Below are 22,155 nucleotides of genomic sequence, written 5' to 3' on the forward strand. Positions count from 1 at the left end.
AACAACACACACACACACACACAAACAAAAATGAATAAACTAACAAACAAAAATAACACTTTAATTTATAACATTTAATAATTCTTTTTGTATTATCAAATTTAGTTTGTTATCGTTTATGAGATTGGTGATGCTGGATGAAACATGAAAACAATAACAATAAACAAACAAGGTGTTACCGGAAAAAGGTAATAAAAACACAATTCCAAAGTCGTCAATATACAAAGTAAAAGCCAATTGCAAAGAGGATAACATCAGTAATAAATCATTTAAGACAACGAATAATATAGGCAAGATGGATCAGAACTGATGCATGGTGACCGTGATGATATTGTTTTTCCATCACCATCAACTCCCTCATGCGGGAATCTACATATCGGAAAACATAGATACATAGCTGGTAAATATCTCACAGTTATTTACTATCAAAGAAACAACCATAATTAATTCTCCATCCCTTGTTTTTTTTTTCTTTAAAATTCAGGACACTAGTTGTATTTATATTTATAATAAAATGTATCATTTAGACATTGTTTACTCTAAAACAAACAAATATTAAAAAAAAAAAAACAAACAAAAAGAAAAAAAAACAATAAAACAAATAAAAAGAAGAAAATAAAATCAACTAAACAATACAAAGCTTTACACATACATTGAATCACAGAGGCATAAGCCAAAAAGGTCTATTTGAACTCATCATCAAATTTAAACAAAGTTGGAAAACTCCCCCCCCCCTCCCTCCCCATAAATTGGACACAATTCAATACAAAAATAGATCAGCATTTTCTGTCCAGAGGACACATTGCTAGATAACTCAGCTTGATGTGACGTAAAACTTAAATTAATCAAAAGAACTCAATCTGAACGACAGACATAAAAGTAAACGCATTCAAATAAATCATAATATGGCCATTTTCATGAGTTGTAATGAAATAACGCAGCATAGATTGGACAAAATCTTCTATAAAATGATGTGCCCTTGACTTTGGCTGTTTAGGTAAGAGAACCCTTTGGGTAGCAGGACTCATGGTATCACTCACTGCCTGTAATGCAATGTGATATTTTTAATCTTCTTCTTCTTTAACTCACTCAACCTTAACACCGACTATATCCGTAATTTACTCGGGTTACTTTCACTCCATGCCTATTTATTACATTTTTCTGAGACAAATTATAGGCCTAGTATCAAAGCTAATATTTTAAAAATTTACACGTTAATGATGGTTCAATAAAACTATCTATGTACATGATCATTTTTAATATATTTTTTCCCATTTTGAAAAGTAGCAAAGATCTCTAGGATTGAGTGAGTTAAGACCTAAGTCTTTGTTGGACATAGTCTCCGAAACAGCCCGACTGAACTCCTGTTGTTTTCCCCATCCACTTCCCTATGTCCTGATACCATATCCTTCTTGGCCTCCATCAGCTCCGTCTGTCCTCACAGGTACCTTCTAGTGCCGCGCTGAAGACCGGTCTAGACCGCGGTCCGACGGTCTTTTAGCTGTGAACCGAAGACCGGTCCCTTAGGGGAAGATCGGCGGCGGTCCTCACTTCTTATCACCTTTCAACTAGTGCGGGGCGGTCCTTGCAAGGACCACGGTCCTACGGTCTCGCGCCATAGCCTACTACTTCCCCAGCGCAGGGTTGCCAGATTATTTTTCAACAAAATGCCAGGGAAGACTCAAAAAATGCCAAAACACTCAAAAAGATGCCAAAGTCTGTTGACTCCCACCCCCACTAAGAAAACTACTCACTTTTGATAGACAATTTACTATCATATCCTGGTGGCTTGCGTGTTTTCTTTTCTTTTTCTTTTATTTATTTATTTATTTATTTTTTTTTTTTTTTTGAATTATACTAAATTTCCTGTTGGGGTAATTATTTACCTACTGACTACTAAGTGGAGTGCTAAACCACTACACCACGGTTGGATTTTAAGAATGAAAAAGAAATGTGAAGATGTTTGTTTTTACGCGTTTAGAAATAATTAAGAAAAGGTGTCATTTGAAGTATAATATACAAGAAAAGAAAATGCCAAATGAAAATGCCAAATGCCAAATGATTTTTCTAATGCCAAACGGTTTTCAAAAATGCCAGATTTTTGGAATCTGGCATTTAAAATGCCAAACTGGCAACCCTGCCCCAGCGATTCGTGCTTCTGTTGCCTATCTTCCACCAATCACCACCCATCCCACTTAATTAATCGCACCCACCCCCCTTTGCCATACACTAAACGACACAGACGACCATACAGGCAGACAACCACCAACCTCCACTCCGCAAACCGCCCTTTCGTGTGTGAGATGGGGGAACAGGAGGCGCACGCCTTGGACGATTCCATTATACGGGGTAAATTTCAAAATTTACTACACCATAATGATCGCAATGACAATGATCTATGGTGAAGGCATGACCCCTCTTCTCTAATGGGTTATTGTTTGAAATGTATGTGACTACTAAAGATGTGTGTGTTGTGTGTGTGTGTGTGTGTGTGTGTGTGTGTGTGTGTGTCGAACCTAGCAAGTAGCAAATCCGATTTTTTGTTTTCTTTTGTCCATCTCTTGTCACCACTCCTTTCTATCGCAGTGTTGTCATTTAAAATAATACAATAATATTAAAATTTCGTTGGTGTTTTACTTATCAAATAATATGAGTTTCATTAGTTTCTTCCTTCCAAAAAACCCAGTTATAACGTCTGAATTTTAAAAAAGTCCAATAGAATATTTGGGGACCCCGATAGCTCAGTTGATAGAGCACTCTCTTTATACGCAAAGGGCCAGAGATCGATCCCGGGTGCAGTCGATTTTTTTCTGAATCCCTGTCTACTCAGCAATGAATGGGTAGCTGAGTTTGTTAGATCTGGCGAAAAGTCACCATCGACCCCTCTTATTACCTCATCCACCCCCTCTTATTATAACTTCACGTCTCTCTCTTACTCTTCAATGCTCGCTGCCCTCTAATGTGTGTGTGTGTGTGTGTGGGGGGGGGGGGGGGGGTAGGAGTTGCGTGTGTGTATCAACGCCACGAACAACTCGATCAACGCCTTGGGCGATGCCATTATCTCCGTTAATGGGGATAAATTTCAAATTTTATTAAATTATCGAAGTAACAATGAAGTACGGTGAGCAAATAAAGAAGGCATCACCCCTCTTCTCTAATTAGGTTACAATTTGAAATGAGTGTGACTACTCCGTGTGTTTTACTCCTGTAGACCACGGTTTTCATCGTGTAGCGGTCTTTAACGGTTCAAGAATGAACGATCCCATGGTCTCAAAGGTCAAACCGGTTCGAATTTCCAACAGTCTCTCAGGAATGTTCAATGTCGAAAAGGACCGGTCCTTGCGGTCTTCATTTCCCAAGGACCGTAGGACCGTGGTCCTTAAGCTTGCCAAGGACGGCCCCGCACTAGTACCTTCCCAGCAAAGCTTTTTCTAAATCAAAACGTGTCTTTTGATGTGGCCAAAGTATGACAGCTTCAATTTCTTGATGGTTGACATGAGCTGGCAGTCTTTAAGGCCTATTCCGTCCAAGACACAGATGTTTGCTGTCCTGGCTGTCCATGGGATTCTTAGGACCCTTCTGTTATATTATAATTTTAATAAGAGTGATACTATCGCACTCTTGAACTTGAATATATTGATATGATTGAATTGATTGATTTCATGAATGCTGTACTTTAAACTCAAAATAGAATTAGTTATACATTAAGACTGGTCGAAATAAAACATTAAATATTCCTAATATATATTTTATTGAGCAGAATGAATTAGCACTATGAAACATTCAACAGTCTACCAATTCATGATGAAAAATAATAATAATATTCCCGAAATTTTATCTTGTTGAAAAATAGCGGGGTAATATAGAAGAAATGAAGTTGATTGCTTTGTTTTTGTTTTCAATGGTTTTCCATCACAAGGAGATCATTTCAGCACCAGGAAAAGAGGAGATGATAGATAGTGTAGATCTGAAGTGAAAAGTGCCAAAGAAAAAGAGGGGACTGGTCTAATACGGTAACAGAAGATTCCATGATATTCCATATGATTTGACATAACTTTTAAAATTCCCATCCACCCACAAGAAGTGGATTCCCGCAATCAAGTACATTATAATAAAAGCTAAAAAAAACTATATATTGTACACAACGGAGAGATGATTTACAAGGAAAAAAAAATACCCCCCCCCCACCTGTACATTTAACTGTCTCCCTTTCAGGGCTAAACCCCCCCACCCCCGAGAAATGTCAATCCAGATAAAAGATGAGAGAAATGTGGAAAGGGTAAAGAGATATAGGGGGATAGAAGACACAGCAATAATGACCTCTCTGCCCACCAAGGGAGGTCAAGGACCTCAACATGGAATGAAGATGACATAACTCGTTTTTTTTTTGTTATTATTTTTAGAGTTCCAGATGGGTGATTGGTTTTCACTAAAGTCTCTAACAAACTATAAACGTTAATGAATACACATAGTTACTTGCGTTGGAACGATTTATCTGGTGGGCAGAACGCATGAGTATTTTATCTGAAGATATAGAATCAATTGACTAAGCTCACTGATATTATGCAATGGATGGTACATATAATATGTATAGTGTACGGCTAGAGAAATGAAGCAATAAAACGTTTATCAAACCAATGCCATCTAATCCATCACCAAGAGATGAAGTGAGTAAGAAAGTGCCAGAAGACAATCGAGAATAAAAATTTTGAGGCGGTGATGGGGGTTTGAACCCGCGACCTTATTGGTACGACAACTCCACCTGGCCGGGAAGAGCGTGACTCTACTGTATGAGCTATCCAGATCCCATAATCTATCACAACGCTGCAACAGACTGTTAAGGTTTTCTTTTAAGCTTGTAAAACATATGTCATATCAGTACCAGTAAAAAGGAAGAAAATGGGATAGTCAAAAAATTCTAGAATTACAATTAAAGCACCCAAGAAAAAGTAAGACAAAGCAGAATTGGTTCAAACAGTGAACAGGTGTAGATTCCAAGACCATGCCATCAATGTTCTTAGTCTGAGATCTCCTAAAAGTCTCATCAAGACACCAGCACAGGATCCCACGAAGAGGAACACACTCAAATATTTACAATATATGTTCAAAACCAAACAATTAAACGATCAGTACATAACAGAGATGATTTACAATTTTTAAAAATATCACCTCCCAAAACAAACGCTATACATTTGACTGTTTCTCTCTCAGCAGCTAAGGACTCTGGCAAGGGCCAGGACAAAACCAAGTAATCCCATTCGAAGACAAAGACAGAAATCAGATACAAGGGGAAAGAAAACGTACAAGTGACCTCCTGCCCAGTATGGGAGGTCAAAAGACCCCATCGAGCTGCTGCATAAGACAATCACCAGAATATAAATTCTATTACAGCAACTCTGAATTAAAATGAAGCGGCAGCGATTTTAACGATATTATTTGTATCTTTAAAATTTGAAAATTTAGTCGCTTATTTGGGGGAATGTGATGAGAAATAAAACGGATGCATACAAATTCCAAATGGTTAATTTTAAGCACATGATAAACATAGAGGAACGTATCAATTGCTAATGGAATGACAAGGGAGTGTGGGAAGTATGGGGGGATGGAGTGGAGGAATGGGGGGATGGAGGGGAGGAATGGGGGGATGGAGGGGAGGAATGGGGGGATGGAGGGGAGGAATGGGGGGATGGAGGGGAGGAATGGGGGGATGGAGGGGAGGAATGGGGGGATGGAGGGAAGGAGGGGAGGAATGGGGGAATGGAGGGAAGGAATGGGGGGATGGAGGGGAGGAATGTTTTGTTTGTTTGTTTGTTTGTTGCTTTAGGTCTCTTCCAACACAATTGAGGTTATATGAGAGACCGCTGAAACAAAAAAAAAAAACAAGCAATCTAACAAAGATAGTACAAATGTAAATCAAAATCATAATCTAAAGATATCATAAGCTAAATTATAAATAACCAAGAACAAACAGGCAGAAGATTTACAGAAAAAAAATATCCCCTGTCAAAAATACAATCACAAACCAAAGAAGCAGGATAGGCTAGTAAAGAGAAGAAGAAACGACATCACTATCGGATCGTACACCCATGCGAACATCATAGGTATACGATTCAAGGGTGATGCTCCCATCCAACCACCCGCAGGGGAGGAATGGGGGAATGGAGGGGAGGAATGGGGGGATGGAGGGGAGGAATGGGGGGATGGAGGGGAGGAATGGGGGATGGAGGGGAGGAATGGGGGGATGGAGGGGAGGAATGGGGGGATAGAGGAATGGAGGGAAGGAATGGGGGGATGGAGGGGAGGAATGGGGGGATGGAGGGGAGGAATGGGGGAATGGAGGGGAGGAATGGGTCTAAGACAATTGATTACTTCCTAGCGATTGAACCAATTTTGAACCAGTTTCCGGTCAGGATATCATAATCTTTTCATATTTTTAAATCTCAATTGCTAATGAATAATAGTTGTAACAAACAACTTTTGAAAATGACAAAACCTTACCGTAGTCATACATGAACAATCTATTTTAAAAAACTTACAACAATCAATAATTCATATAAAATAAATACAATCATTTGTCAGTTATCTACAGTCACAACTCATTAAAAAAAAACACATCTGTCTCTGTAAATATGTCTAGATTATCCATCTCACCCCCTCCTCCCCCAATCAGATTACAGAGATCAGTATTGAGCTGTGACTGCATATACTTCTTATAAACCTGGATAGACACAAAAAGTTAAAATACTGATCAATCATGTAGTGTGGGTAAAATGGAATGTTCTAGGCAATATCTTCCAGCATGGTAAACATATCATTTCACAAATAAATATCATAATAATATATTTCTACAATATATTTTATAATTATCTGTTCTTTTTATTTTAATTTTATCACAACCGATACCATTAATTCAAAATCTAATAATGAGCAATACAAAGTTCTTAATCAAAGATCTTTAATTTATGTCTCATTATAACTAGTGATTGCCTACCGAAGCCTGTGGCTTACACATTGGACTTCCAACAAGATTTATGAACTAAAGAATGAGCCTGTTGCTGTTTAAATAATTGTTCAAATGTCAGAGGTGACGACTTCAAACACAACATGGTGTATCCAAATCAGTAAGGAAATCAAATGAAGCGAGTGGCTAAGGATAAAATCACGAGGTCGATCAACAAACACATTGATGAAAAAGGGAAAATATTATATGTGGCTCATATAGGAATGCTATCTTCAAGTTATGATCAAATAATATCGTAAGGGGGCACAGAATTTGGAATTGTTAAATTCCCAATCAAACTTGCAAACTTATTTTTCCTATGACTTGATTAACAACAACAAATTTTATTCTAAAAAAAAAAATGATGTGCAGGGGGTAAAAAAATCAAAGCATTTAATAAAAAAAATTGTAAATACTGTGGTTTACTTTATTCCATAAAGCCTCACTCTCCCTTTTTTGTTCTAAGAATTGAAAGGTAGGTTGGAAAAAAGATTGTGGAATGAGACATGTTATGAAGATCGTTGTCTTGGTTTTAGTATTTAATATATATAATATATATATACACAACTGCTACAAATTTTTAAAAGGACCAAATACTTTAACAATGATTAAATGTTTATGCTAATATCATTATTAGGCCACAGTTTCAAGCAGTTTACTTTTTACTTATACGTGTAATGTTTTTAATGAGTGTAACGGCACCAGTAGTTTTAAAAAATATTTATGAAGGAAAAGGGAAATGATGAGATGGATCAAAATATTGTAGATCTAAGAGTTTATCTGTACTAACAATTACAAGCACATAAGACAAAATAAGCCAGATTGATTAAAAAAACATAAACAAATAAAAAATATAAAATAAGCGATGACGCATTAAAACATAATGAGTCTACATTAGAGAAAAATAGAGGTAAACTATAAAATATGCATATATATATATATATATATATATATATATATATATATATATATATATATATATATATATATATATATATATATATATATATATATATATATATACACACACACAGTCCACTCCAGAAAATCGCAACTCGGTTAATCACAACATTTCCTAAGACATGGAATTCATTTTATTCAAAAGTCACTGGTTAATTGCAACAAACTTCGGTTAATCGCAATAAATTTTGCAGTATGGGTTAGTGATGTTATCAGTGGCCATCATTAAATAGGAGGGGGGGGGGTGTGGTTATAATCTTGACAACAGGTAGACAATGACAGTTATAACGAGAGACTGAGCGATATCCTTTGTTTTGGGATTAAAAACTGTATATTGTGACCAACGAGTTTGGTGAGAGCTTATTGTCTCTCATCACGGCTAATCTCTTTGACTTTGACAAATGTTGAGAACAAAAGAGTGAAAGTTAGTCCAATCTGAATAAGATATCGGCTTGCATCATAGCTGCTTTTGGTTGACAAATCTATACAGGGCTGCCATATGGCTTTTGTTTCAATCAAATTGCTCAGTCTGTGGTGAACTAAGAACAACATTTACCAAAACTGGTTTGAGTTTAAATGTATAAAATGTTGCAATAGTGGACAGGAAACTCAAATTCGGTTAATTGCAACTTTGGTTAATCGCAACATTTTCGATGATCCCAAGGTGTTGTGATTATCCGGAGTGGCTGTGTATATATATATATATATATATATATATATATATTATTTCACAATCCTCCATGAAAGAATATCAATAATGAGTATCAAGATTGCATTTTACCTCATATTCACAACAATAACTTTTCCAAAGAATTTTCCCTTTTGACACGAGCAAACCATAGAATCAACTTAATATTATATTTCCCTAGAAAATTAAATACAAGAATTTTCTCCCATTGTAAATAGCTCTTTGATTTGTAAAGAAAAAAAAAAATTTTCTTTCGAAACAACAGAATAAAGAACAAAAATCATTCTGAATCAAATATGAGCTAATAAAATTGAGTAACCACACAACCATGCAAACACAAAAGAGGAGAGTACTCCTGTTTTTTATTCTTGTTTTTAAGGGTTTTACGGCGCTTGCGACACATTTAGGTCATTTGAGTGCCAGTAAAAAGGAAGAAAATGGGAAAGTCAAAAAGTTGTAGATTTATTCAAATAGGAAAAGATGTAGATTCCAAGAGTTTGAGATCATCTAAAAGTCTCATCCAGACACAAGCACAGGATCCCACTGACTGAAAGGAATACACTCAAATGTTTACAAATCATTATGTGTTCAAAACTAAAAAACATATCATGTATTACAGAGAGATAATTTACAAGAAAAAAAAAATCATCTCCCAAAACTAATACTACACATTTGGTACCCAAGAAAAAGTAAGACAAATGGGACTGGTTAAAATAGAGAACAGGATGTAGATTCCAAGAGCACACTATCAGTGTACTTAATTTGAGATCACCTAAAAAACTCTTCCCGATATCAACACAGGCTCCCATTACGATAAATACACTCAAATTCGTACTGAATATACCCAAAACATAACTAACAATATAATAACAGAGAGATGAGTTACAAGGGGAAAAAAATCATCTCCCAAAACTAATACTTTTAAAACAACAGAATAAAGAGAAAAAATATATTCTGAATCATATATGATCTAACAAAATTGAGTAACCACACAGCCATACAGTCACAAAAGAGTACTTCTCTCCAATTCTTCCTCATAATAAAATGAATTTTCTTTTGCACTTCACACCATAAGTCGTGAGTTTTATTAGAGTCTTCTACTCATAGAAGCAAATGATACAAGGATAATAATTAGAAACCGATCACTTCTCCTTGAATTGAATAATGTTGTGGAGATATTGTATACAACAATAACTTTCTATATACTTTTAATAAAACAAAGACAAACCATTCATTTAGTGAATAACGGAAAGAATTAAAACCATCGTTTTAAAATGTTTTTGTTTTTTTTGTCATTCACATTTTAAATGGATTATTCCCGAAGATAAATCAATCAATTAAATTTTTAAACTGCTTTTTTGGGGGGGGTTATATTCTTTCCAAAAACATTCAATTTTGTAGAAAAGGCATTTCTTTGCACAAGAAAACCAAAACTCAAACAGAAACAGATTCTCAATCAAAACTTCCAACACTCTTGATATAATTTGAGCTCATGACCTGTCTTTAAACTGTACACTAGCATTCCTAGGATTAATGGTAATAAAAATATGGCAAATAGAAAACAAATCAGGAGAGAGAATAAATTGCAAAAAGAAAAAAAAAAGAAGAATGAACAATTCAAAGAAATTTTGCTTTCTTAGTTCGCAAAGTTGGCATGTTTTGTTTTTTTCTTTTGTAAAGCAAGTTATTCTAACCTCCTCCTAGTTTTATAAATTATTGGATCATAATTCTGAAATTTTTAGAGTGTAGAGTGAGTTTTTGTTAAGAGCCAAAAATATGAGAAATCCTGGCTATTTTTTTTGTTTTTGTTTTTCAGGGTTTTACGCGCTTGCAACACATTAAGATCATATCAGTGCCAGTTAAAAGGAAGAAAATGGGATAGTAAAAAGTTATAGAATTACAATTAAAGTACCCAAGAAAAAGTAAGACAAAGGGGAATTGGTTCAAATAGGAAATAGATGCAGATTCCAAGAGCATACTATCAAAGTACGTAGTTTGAGATCGCCTCTAAGTCTCATCCAGACACAAGCACAGGTCCCCACTAAGATGAATACACTCAAATGTATACAAATCATATATAATTTGTAAACAAAAGATAATACAGTGAGTGCATAACAGAGAGATGATTTACAAGGGAAAATATATCATCTACCAAAACTAACTATATATTTGACTGTTTCCCTCTCAGCCAGGGCATCCGTCCAGGGCAAGGACAAAACCATGTAATCTCATTCCAAGACAAAGACAGAAAGCAGGTTGGAAAACAGATAGAGGGGGATAGAATACACAGTAAGTACCTCCCTGCCCTCTATTGGAGGTCGGGAACCCCTCTATGGGAGGTCGGGAACCCCACCCAGAAATCCTGGCTAAGCAAGGAGATAGAACTGATATTCAAACATAAGGATATTATCATTATTTCCTTCTCATACTCACTCTCTGTTAGTTGAGATTTGACTGCCCAGCATTTACAAAACTATATAAAAATTTTAATTTTAAACATTTGGTTGGAAGTATCTTAGAGACAAAAACAACAAAAAATTATTGCAGCCGCATTGCTCGGTTCTTTAGTTAAAAAGATGAGTCGATCTTTACAAAACATCTTTTATTATTTTAAACAAAGGATGAAAGTGAAAAGAGATAAATGATAACTGAAATAAATAAAGACTAGTTGGAACACTCCTCGATAAATATAAAATGACTCTGTTCCATCATGATTCAAAATAAGTACTTGATATTTTCATGTAAAGAGTATACCGATGAGACAAGCTTGATAATACTCATGAATACTAATGATAATCATAACAATACAAATAATAGTGATGTCATCAAAATCAATAATGCTCTGTAGTGCTAATAATGATGATGACAATGATAATAATAGTAATAATAATAAAAATAATTAATAATAATAATAATAATAATAATAATAATAATAAATAAAATAATATATAATAAATAACAATAACAATAATAATAATAATAACAATACATTCATGTAATTTGTAAGTTTTCATTTGTCATAGCGTACAAAACACAATCTCATCACATTAAATTATAACATCAGTCTTGTTTCATAATGAATAAACCAATCTCTAAATTTCAGCATGAATATAAAAAAGCAATTTTAACCCCCAAAAAATGCTTAGTTACACAAGCGCAGAGAGAAATAAAATGCACCATAGCGGACTTTCGAGAATGACAGCAAAATTCCTATAAAAAAACTTGTTTAAAGAGATTCAGAAAAGCAGCTTTCCATTCAAACTAAAACTCCTTAACTGGGGTGAAATAAAATATTTTAATAACCACTTGCAGTGGTTGATTTTCTTTACTGATACAGCAATGCTGCGCTATATTTTAAGTCTACAAAGGAGGCTTTAACAATGAATAAAGGTAAAGTAATGCCAAGAAAAAAGAATCTTTCAATTACTACAGTTAACTACATTTGATAACTAAATAAAAACGTCCTTTTTTTTTACATGAATTGACTGATAAAAAAACTTGTTCGTTTTAATTTGGCATTGTTTATGCTCCCAGCTTAAAAATTTAATTCCCCCCCCCCCCCCCCCCCCCCCATATTTTGTCCACTGTCACCAGTGCCTCTAACTCTGTCCACAATAATCTTTGACATTTTTATAAAGAATCTTACAACTCGAGATAAGAATTAATATTCAATGAAATAAAGCTGATTAAAAAGCACAAGTGAATGTGCCAGTGTCCTATAGTTATTCAAAGGCAAACAAATATAATAGTACTTTCATCACCTTCACCAAGAAGGTGATTTTTGTTTTATTTTGCCTCATATCAATCGTCATAATCAGATAATCCAGGAAACGAATTTAAAAAAAATAAAAATAATATTCAGCTGCACAAAAAGGGGAAAGTGTGTGGTGATAACATACAAAGCAGTAAAATTACATTTATAATATTTTATTGAGTTTTCTATGTGATTTGAGTAAGAGTAGTTGTGGCAGTGCTTTCTTCTTCGTTGTTTGCCTCTGAGTTGAGTGCGGTCAAACTTCGCATATCTGGTGATAGTTTGTCCTGGATGCTGTGAAGGAAATTCTGATGAGAAAAAAAGAGATATCAATGAGGTGTGAGTTTTATTCTTTAAAAAATGGAAATGAATAACAATCAAAAAAACATTAAACTCCCTTTCTTACCCCCCCCCCCCCCCCCCCCCCCCCTAGAAATATAAAAAAGAACTGAAAGAGAATAACAAAACACACTAACTTTTTGGGATAGACACCTTTACCTTTGAATGGCAGATGCATATTGTAACAGACAGGTTTAGGGTAACGATAATTTTTTTTTTTTCAATATTATGTATTGTGCATGGCAGCTAAAATTATGTCTTGTCTATACTGTTATATGGATGTGAGGTGTGGACATTAAACGCAGAAACAGAATGTTGCATATCTCATACACTGAACACAGGACAAAGACATTCGGAAGGAAGTAGAAGATATCGCTGGAAAACAGGAACCACTGCTGTGCTGTCAATAGTAAAAAGAAGAAAACTGTCATGGTTTGGTCATACAATTCGACATTACAGTTTATGCAAGACAGTGTTGCAAGGAGCAGTCAAAGGGCAAAGGAAGAGAGGAGGACAAAAGAAAATGTGGAAGGACAATATCAAGCAATGGATGGGACAGAACAGAGTGGTGCAAAGTTATGAAGTCTGCATCCCACAAGTCTCCCAGACGATCCTCCTGTCTTGGGAATGAGTAAGAGAGTGAGAGAGTATGACAGACATTTATCCAACACAAATACGGACAGGCATTCTACCAACAAAATGTCCTTTTGAAATTGTGTAAGGTAGTTAGTTATGTGGACCAGTGGGATGAGGCAATGATTATGAGTTGTTCATTCCTCGTAAGGACCAACCTTGCTTGTCCCTGGTTGCAATTAATATGATATAGTCACTCTAGTAGTAGTATAGCATATGGCTACACCTTAATGCAGGAAGTGTCAGCCAGCCTTAAAATTTATCACTGCAGTTGAGGACAGCCTCGAACACTCGTCACAAGACAGTGCAGTATTATGTGGTCTGTTGTCTCTGGCATTCTCTGACAGTAGCGCTTTAACACCATAACATAACTGACCAAAAATAGGTTTGTGAGAATGGAATCATTTCAAAATATTATGATAGAGCGGACAGTGATTGTAATGTGGACAGGGATATCACACCTATCACATTACAATGGGCATTGAATGGTGGATAGTTTGATTAATATCTTGAGTTCGTCACATGAATTGAAAATTTGCCATCTTATAAATAATAATTTGATTGCATTACCTTCATGACAATTCATCTACACTGTTGTGTGTGTGTGTGTGTGTGCGCGCATGCGTTAGTTGAAAAATACAATTTTGAAAAGTTACATGTCAAATTACCACTAACACTCCATTAATACAACAGTCACTAACGTCAAATAGGAGCCAAGCCTTGGTGCTTTTTGTTGGTAAAATCCAAGTTTGTCACCTCATCAAATTGTGTACAATGGGCACCTTTCAACAGCACTTTGGCCAAAAATATTCATTAAAACACTTAGTTATTTCAATTTTGCCACAAATCATTATTAAATGATATTGATTTTACCAATTGATTTACCGGTAATTGATGGAACTATACAAAATAAAATTGCTGTAAAACTAGACCAAGAAAAGTAAAAGTAAAACCTTAAAATTCCAGCACACCAAAACTGGATGTTGTGTTAAAAAAAAAAAGAAGAAAATACTGCGATATTATTGAGAACTAAAATGTTTTTTTTTAAGGGTATGACAGAATCTCTGATGACTAACTCTACTATTTATCACCTATCTATTACCAGATGTGTGATTATTATTTCCATCAACAGTGTAGAAGATACAAATTGTAAAAGTAAATACCTGTGAAATAACATCCCCTTTTACTCTTCTTGCCTGATACAAATGGCGGTAACGAGTTTGCTGAGTCTCCCGCTTTTGCCTTGCTCTGTTCTGCAGTAAATTTGCGGTTTGTTCTTTTTTAGTCCTTAATGCTACATTGATTAGAAGGTAAAATAGAATAAAAAATGATGATTAGAAAAAACAGGAAATGAAAAATACTGTGCACAATATAAATAAATAGTAAAAACACAGTTAATGGTTAAGACTAAGATAACACATCAACGAGTAAATGTCAGTCTTCCAATGAACCTCAAAAGAATGGAGTGTCGATTGATTTAATGCTCACCACTTCTGGCTGGCAAAACAATGAAAAATAGAGAAATAGAAAAACCAACACCATATGGCTTATAACTTATACCATGTAAGATAAATCGCTAAGAGATGGTGAGACCTGTTTTCACTCTTGTTTTATCAAAAACATTTTCTGTGTATAACATTTCATCACACAAAATGGGGGGACTTAGACCAAGAAGTCCAGGGTTCAAGCCCTGCTTGCTAGCTTTGCGGCACTACATTGCTGCTGATGCCTGGATTTTTTTCAAGATAGACTTAAAGGAAAATCTCCTTACGCCATTAATAGAGGGAATTTGATTTATTTACTTTTATTTTATTGTATTTACTGATTATATTCTCATTTAGATACAGGCAACAGTCCTCCTAGAGGATGGAATCAGGATCAAACTCAGCTTGAGTGGAATAAATCAGTCACACTATCCAATGCTTTCAAGTGCTCAAACTCAGGAGACTATATTCTCCCCCCTTCTTTACTGGCAATGCTTTTCAAATAAATTTTACTTTCATAACCAAGACTCGTGAACAAAAAAATGCAACTCCCATCCTTCTGCAAGCAATCAACAGAAAAATTGACCAAAAGGAAACCCAAACTCATTACTCACAGATCAGCGCATACCCAAAACTACAACATTCCCACAACAAAGGTTACACATCAACGAGTAAATGTCAATCTTCCAAAGAACCAGAATAGAATGGACACTTTACATCGACAACCGATTTTACTAGGAATTGAAGATAGTGAGGAATGTTCACATTTCCTGTAGTCATCTAGGCTACTATTTAGACCAGACACGACCTTGGCTGCATTTATTTTTGGGTGTTTACAGTAAAGTTGATAAATCCAGTCTGATCAATGGGCATCAAGGAAAATGGATACAACGTCAGCATCAAATATACCTGACAGATTTAAACTGATGAAGAAAAAAAAAAAAAAGATAAGAGAATTGAAAGAGAAAGGAAATCAGGCCTATAGGGAAGGAAACTTCAAGCGAGCGTCTAGAATTTATTACAACAGCATCATGTACATCAAGGCTCTAAGTTTCAACTGTGCTGACATTTTGGGTCTAAATTCACTTCTTAACAGTAGTGAAGCCTCTGGCAAGGAAAAAAGTTTTGGATGCCGACACAAAAGTTTTGATATGTGACTGCTACAACAATTTGGCAGTGTGTATGTTGAAAGAGCCTGTACCAAAATATGAGAGAATTGTTGAATATTGTAATAAAGCCAGAGAGATGTCACCCTCCAACACTAAAGCACTCTTCAGGAAAGGACTATATTCTATTGGGAAATATGAAGAAGGATTTGACACTTTGTCGAAAGCACCATTCAGTGATTCACAAGAGAGAAAATACACAGAATTGTGCAAGTCGGAGAATGTCCGTCAAGACAAAGAGCTGGCTTCCAAGTTCCAAGAAATGTTCAAATCCAGATAACGATAACAATGATATAACATTTCATTATGTCACGTGTGATTCTTGTTAATATCCAGCTTATGTTCAAATTTTCAACAACATCTGATTATGGTGATGAAATCAATCATTTCAAACTTGTATTAGTGTAAGCGAAAAGTTTCACAAGCTATAATATCAGGAAAAAAGTATTGACACAGTAGACAGCTAGGTGGCTATGTGGTCTTATGGTATGACACTCGCTTTCAGATCGGAAGGTCTTGAATTCGAGCCTTGCTCAGCGCATAGTTGAGTCCTTGGAAAAGGATATTTACTCACATTCTCTCACCGTACGCAGGTGTAAAATGAGTACTTGGTCATTAACACAGTGTCTCTGTCGGAAAAAAATATTGTAATATCGCCTAACAGGCATTGTGTTTCGTCCTACATGTTAAGTGTTGCTGTTTTACCAGTGACCCCTTGTAAAGCACTTTGAGCACGTTTAGTGGATATTGCGTTATATAAAATCTCAATTTTTTTTTTCTTTATGGAATAATCCTTGGGACAAAGTCTTTTCTGTAAGTAGTAAAGATCACTTTGAAATGTTGGATGCTGGGGTCCCTTAAAAAATAGCAGCATTTATTTTATTTGTAAACAGTATGATGGCAATGACCGCCGACATTAAAAGAGGAATAACAAGAAGCCTTACCAATACGATGATCCACATCCACACTTGTAAACTTCCACTGCATGAAAATGCCCAGAATGGCCATTGCAGGCCAAAATCCAAACACGACCCAGCTGTACCAGCATAACTCAGATGACCATTGGGCAAGCACACGATCCCATAGATACAAAGCCATCTTTGAAAATTCCACAAAATAATCCGCACCGGCGACAATGAGCGCTGCTCCAATGACGCTTGTTCCACAAATTGTCATGGCTTTCTGAAAACGGAGGGAAAGAATTCCAAACAGGATGCCGACGCCTATCAAAGCACCTATGGGAATCCACTTGGTGGACGGATGTGCAAACTGCTCCAGAATAACAAGTGCAACAACCACAATGGCAACCCCGAAATTGAAGCCCGTTACGAACAGGCCAGTATACTGTATAAGCATGGTAATGAGACCAAGGAGTAGACCAGCTCCTCCAGCGACACCCAAGTTCCCCTCTGGTGGAATGATGTCCTGCTCTTCCATGATCATGTAGACTAGGATGCTACTAAAGATGAAGCCTGTTAGAAACATGACAGCCTTGAAAAACCGGTAGCCTGCAGGTATGGATGGGGAAGAGGGAAAAAATATCAATATTAATAGTAATAATAATAATAATAATAATATTAATAATAATAATAATAATAATAATAATAATAATAATAATAATAATAATAATAATAATAATAATAATAATAATAATAATAAACTGATACTAAAAGACGTAAGATCATATGACCCTAAAACAAGGAACTCTTATAGGATTATTTTACAAGACATTGAAAAATTATTAAAAGTATTGAAATATTTATAAATTTGCACTACAAAAGAGGTTTATGGGTATATTTTGCACTGACGAATAATATTTTAGATTTTAGAATATTTTTGTTGACAGTGATTTTTGTAACACAAAATGTGATGTCGTATCTTCTAATTTTTGATGTTAACAAACAAAAATCTCATTCTGGAATACATGTGAAATGAGATCTAAAATTAGACTGTACATCTTCATCAATTGGCTGTTATGCATTCAACTAATCTCTAATCCAGAGAGCAACCGGGGCATTTCTTGTAATTATAATAATAACAAGTAAAAATCATAATTCTTATCCTTTAACCATTCAATTCAATTACCTCTCAATCTCAACTGCTTTTAAAAGAACACATTAACATTTCCAGGCTTGGACAGCATTATATTCCTCCACCCCCTTCCCGGTTCAGAGAAAATAATAAATGTTCATGACAAACACACTTTTGAAAAATGCCATTTTTTGTCTCATAAAATAATGAAATACAAGCGATATATATTTATTTATTTTAACACTAGCAAATGACTTCCGGTACCTCACCTATAGCTGCTAACTTTCCAGAAACCCAAAACAGACTCCCATACCCGGTTTGCATGAAAAATTATCGATGAAAATTATCTCAATCATTAATCCCTTTAATCAATTATTTACACACCAAAATGAAAAAGAATGAGTAGAAATAGATACATTTCCTATATGGTGTTCAGGATATGCATAAGTGATGGTTGTTTGGGATGTATAAGGTTGAAGTTATTGAGGCTTTACAGCCTCTTTTTTGCAGCCGTAGCCCGATCTAAACACTCAGAAAATTCACCCTCATAGCAGGGGAAGCTGTTTGACTTGGCTTTGGGCAGACATGCTAACATATTTGTGCGCATGGACCCCAAAAGTCTGTTTTATTTTTTCTAACCTGACCAAAAATTCTTACACAATCACTGTTGCTGTGACGAATTGTGATCATCCCCAGCATGAAGAAATTCAAATCTTTTAAACTGTAAATAGTAATTTCCAAAGTGAATCTGTTTAACAGTCCAATTTTAAACCACACTCAGTCTGAATGTAGCAGCACGGTGTAGGGATCTCAATGGTATACATATTGAATTTCCTCTCCAGAGCATCAATTACAATGTTCAACAACTTCCCCTCTCCCTCAAAAAACAAAACTTTTGAGAATTTTTAAAAGACAGACCCGATGCTGCCGAAACCGGATTTAGTTTATGGGCGATGACAATGACCGTGAACAACAAAGACCAATTGGTTGTTTTTGTTTTTTTTAAATCTTATGACTAACTTTTTCTCTCCGATAATGAAGAAAATGTCTTGATTTCCGCCAGATGGCCAATCTTCACTGAATAATGATTTTCAGTAATAGTTCCCAACCCACCTCCACCCATATCCTCAATGGATTAAAAAAAATAAATCTAAATAACTATACTATACAAGCAAGATGTCTTTCATCAGTAAACCAAAGATCTTACCAAAAAATGTCAAAAGAATCCCAAAGAGCAGGAACACAACTGCCAGGCAGCTGGAGACAATGGTGAAGTTGGTACTCCATTCACATTGCGGAGCGGGAGCCTCTGTTGTGGGGTGGATCAACCAGGGGACGATCGTCGCTCTGTAAACGGGCGAATCAGGGGTAACAGAGTTTGTGGCATTGTCGCCGCCAGCGGAGGAGATGGAAATATTGGAGACATCGTTGCCACTTATCGAAGGGGTGTCAGCAGAGCTGTCTGTGGCAGGTGAGGACATCTTGTGTCATCCCTACACACCACCGCCACCACCAACACCAGCCAGCCAGAGGGATGGGTCACTTGAGTGAGCTTTGGGGTTGAGCTTACTTTTATTTTTATTAATTAAATCTGCTACAAAGTCCCAGTCAACTGATGATATGAATTTTGTTCCCTCCTCTAAAATCAATAAACCATTGGTGAGGATTTATCTGAAAAGAATAAAACAAGTTGTCATCACTGGAGCAAAAATAAAAAAACTTACAAATAGAATATATATATATTTTTTTAAATAAAAAATTATGTCTTTTTGCGCTACGATATCATAAGATATCGTCACCTAGGTATTCCACGAAGGAATATAGATAACTCATCAAACAAGATGTCTGATGTCAACAGGAATCACCCATGTTGTCCAAGTGAGCAAATTGGGGGTTAATAATCTTGCTCAAGGAAAAAAACCGAAAGTGCCTGAAGCGGGACTCGAACCCGGGTCATCCGGATCACAGTGCAATGCCTTAACCACTCGGACATTTATAAGTATAATGAAAATAGAACATCATTAAGACAAATAGCTGAAACTGTCAATGTCATGCAGAATATTAGATATAATGTAGATTTCATCCCTCCCCCATTAAAAAAAAAGTTTATATGTAATAATCTTCTTCTTCAAGTACCAAGTCTGTGCCAGACATCGGTGACCATGGTACGCCATTCATCTCTCTGATCAGATAACCTCATAAAACTAATATTACTCTTCTTTTTCTTTGCCACCCAGCTGTGCAAACTATTCAAATATGCTTTTCTTGGTCTACCTTTACTCTTTTTACCCTCTATCTTTCCTGTGAGAGCAAGATGTTCAATACATTTATGTCGATTTAGGTGCCCTAAAAATTGCATTTGACTTTTTCTTATTGTACGAATTAGTAACCTTTTAGTTTCAGCTTGCTCTAATACTTCTTAATTAGTTTTCTTCTCTGTCCATGAGAATCTTAACATCCTTCTAAGAAACCACATTTCTGCTGCCTCCATTTTCTTTCTAACGTCTTCTGTACTTATTATTGTTACTATTATTATTATTATTATTATTATTATTATTAAAAATAATAATAATAATAATAATTATTATTATTATTATTATTATTATTGTTACATATTGTCCGTCATTGTCCATTACGAATAATATGTAATACTAGTAATAATAATAATAATAATAATAATAATAATAATAATAATAATAATAATAATAATAATAATAATAATAATAATAATAATAATAATAATAATAATAATAATAAGACCCCCCCCCCCCCCCCCCCCACACACACACAAACACAAATCCTGCCTCATATAAGACTATATTATACAGGCGTCTAAAAAAAAAAAAAAAAAAGAAAATTACTAACACTATTAATAATAGAATGTCAATACATATTCATCTCAAGACAACTTTACATACCATACACAATACAATCAAAATAAAATAGGCAGACGCACAAGGCGATAAACATCAAACCTGTAACATGTCGAAACTTCCTTTGAATGAAATGAGCCATCTATAAATAAAAAATGCTTTTTGAAATTTTGAAAGATTAGCAACAGGTTTTATGGCGCCTGTGCGATATATATATATAAAAGCTAATCTGATAAGAGCCGGGGTTAGTAGAATTATAGTGAAAACAAAAGGCAAACTGAAATAATAATAATAATAATAATAATAATAATAATAATAATAATAATAATAATAATAATAATAATAATAATAATAATAATAATAATAATAATAATAATAAAAACATATGAAATATAATTAACAATAATTAAAAGATGTTTTTTTTTCTTTCCAAAAGCAAAATTAAAAAAAAACCACATCAACCTATTGATATTTTACATTATCATTGTACTTATTGAAAACGACACTAATTAAAACAACAACAACAACAACAAAAAAGCACTCCACAACCCGGTTAACCTGTCACATAAAGCATAATGGGGTCAAGATAATTTCATTCAAGCTGTCTCGGCCCACGACCTGATAATTCCATTCAGTCGACAATCTGCCGCCAACGTACGTACCATCAAATTGACACAAATGGGATTCATTACTGATACATTATATAGATAGAATGCGCTTGGCCAAGGAGTTCACAACATTGCCATCCGGAAGTATAACGGACCAACACACAAACTCTGTGTAACCATGAACTTTTATAGTCTGGTTAATACAGTTTAGTGAGAACAACTCACAAACGCGGATGGCAAAAACAATAACAAAGGCCTGAGTGACGTCATCTGCATACTATCTATACCCTTCCATTTAATACAACTCTGCGCTAGCTAAATTGACACCGGTGACGTGACGTTCGATAATACACTGCCGTAGAATTTTTTTTTTTGTTTGTTTGTTGCTTTAGGTCTCTTCCAACACAATTGAGGTTATATGAGAGACCGCTGAAACAAAAAAACAAGCAATCTAACAAAAATAGTACAAATGTAAATCAAAATCATAACCTAAAGATATCATAAGCTAAATTATAAATAACCAAGAACAAACAGGCAGAAGATTTACAGAAAAAAAATATCCCCTGTCAAAAATACAATCATAAACCAAAGAAGCAGGATAGGCTAGTAAAGAGAAGAA

The 22,155-nt window shown here is 35.1% G+C and overlaps 2 protein-coding genes across 5 annotated transcripts in view; one reads left to right on the forward strand and one right to left on the reverse strand.

Moving 5' to 3' along the window:
- Window positions 1-12,223: 12,223 nt before the first annotated feature.
- The window catches only part of LOC144966443 (transmembrane protein 198-like), a 38,396-nt gene continuing 28,464 nt past the window's right edge, over window positions 12,224-22,155 (reverse strand). For all 4 annotated transcript variants that reach the window (XM_078902965.1, XM_078902966.1, XM_078902968.1 and 1 more), the window contains exons 2-5: window positions 19,263-19,726; window positions 16,969-17,532; window positions 14,538-14,668; window positions 12,224-12,710 (exon numbers count right to left, since the gene is read on the reverse strand). In XM_078902965.1, the coding sequence (XP_078759091.1) occupies window positions 12,588-12,710; window positions 14,538-14,668; window positions 16,969-17,532; window positions 19,263-19,536 (1,092 nt within the window). In that variant the 5' untranslated portion in view covers window positions 19,537-19,726 and the 3' untranslated portion in view covers window positions 12,224-12,587. The remainder of the gene's footprint in view (window positions 12,711-14,537; window positions 14,669-16,968; window positions 17,533-19,262; window positions 19,727-22,155) is intronic.
- LOC144966670 (tetratricopeptide repeat protein 9C-like) lies at window positions 15,740-16,304 on the forward strand. The gene is made up of 2 exons (XM_078903427.1): window positions 15,740-15,917; window positions 15,955-16,304. The coding sequence occupies exons 1-2, from the start codon at window positions 15,740-15,742 to the stop codon at window positions 16,302-16,304; spliced, it is 528 nt and encodes a 175-aa protein (XP_078759553.1).

The sequence above is a fragment of the Berghia stephanieae genome, chromosome 2 (genome assembly GCF_034508935.2).
Source record: "Berghia stephanieae isolate SIO BIC M18660-M18661 chromosome 2, UCSD_Bste_1.3, whole genome shotgun sequence".
In the NCBI taxonomy this organism is placed as follows: Eukaryota; Metazoa; Mollusca; class Gastropoda; order Nudibranchia; family Aeolidiidae; genus Berghia; species Berghia stephanieae.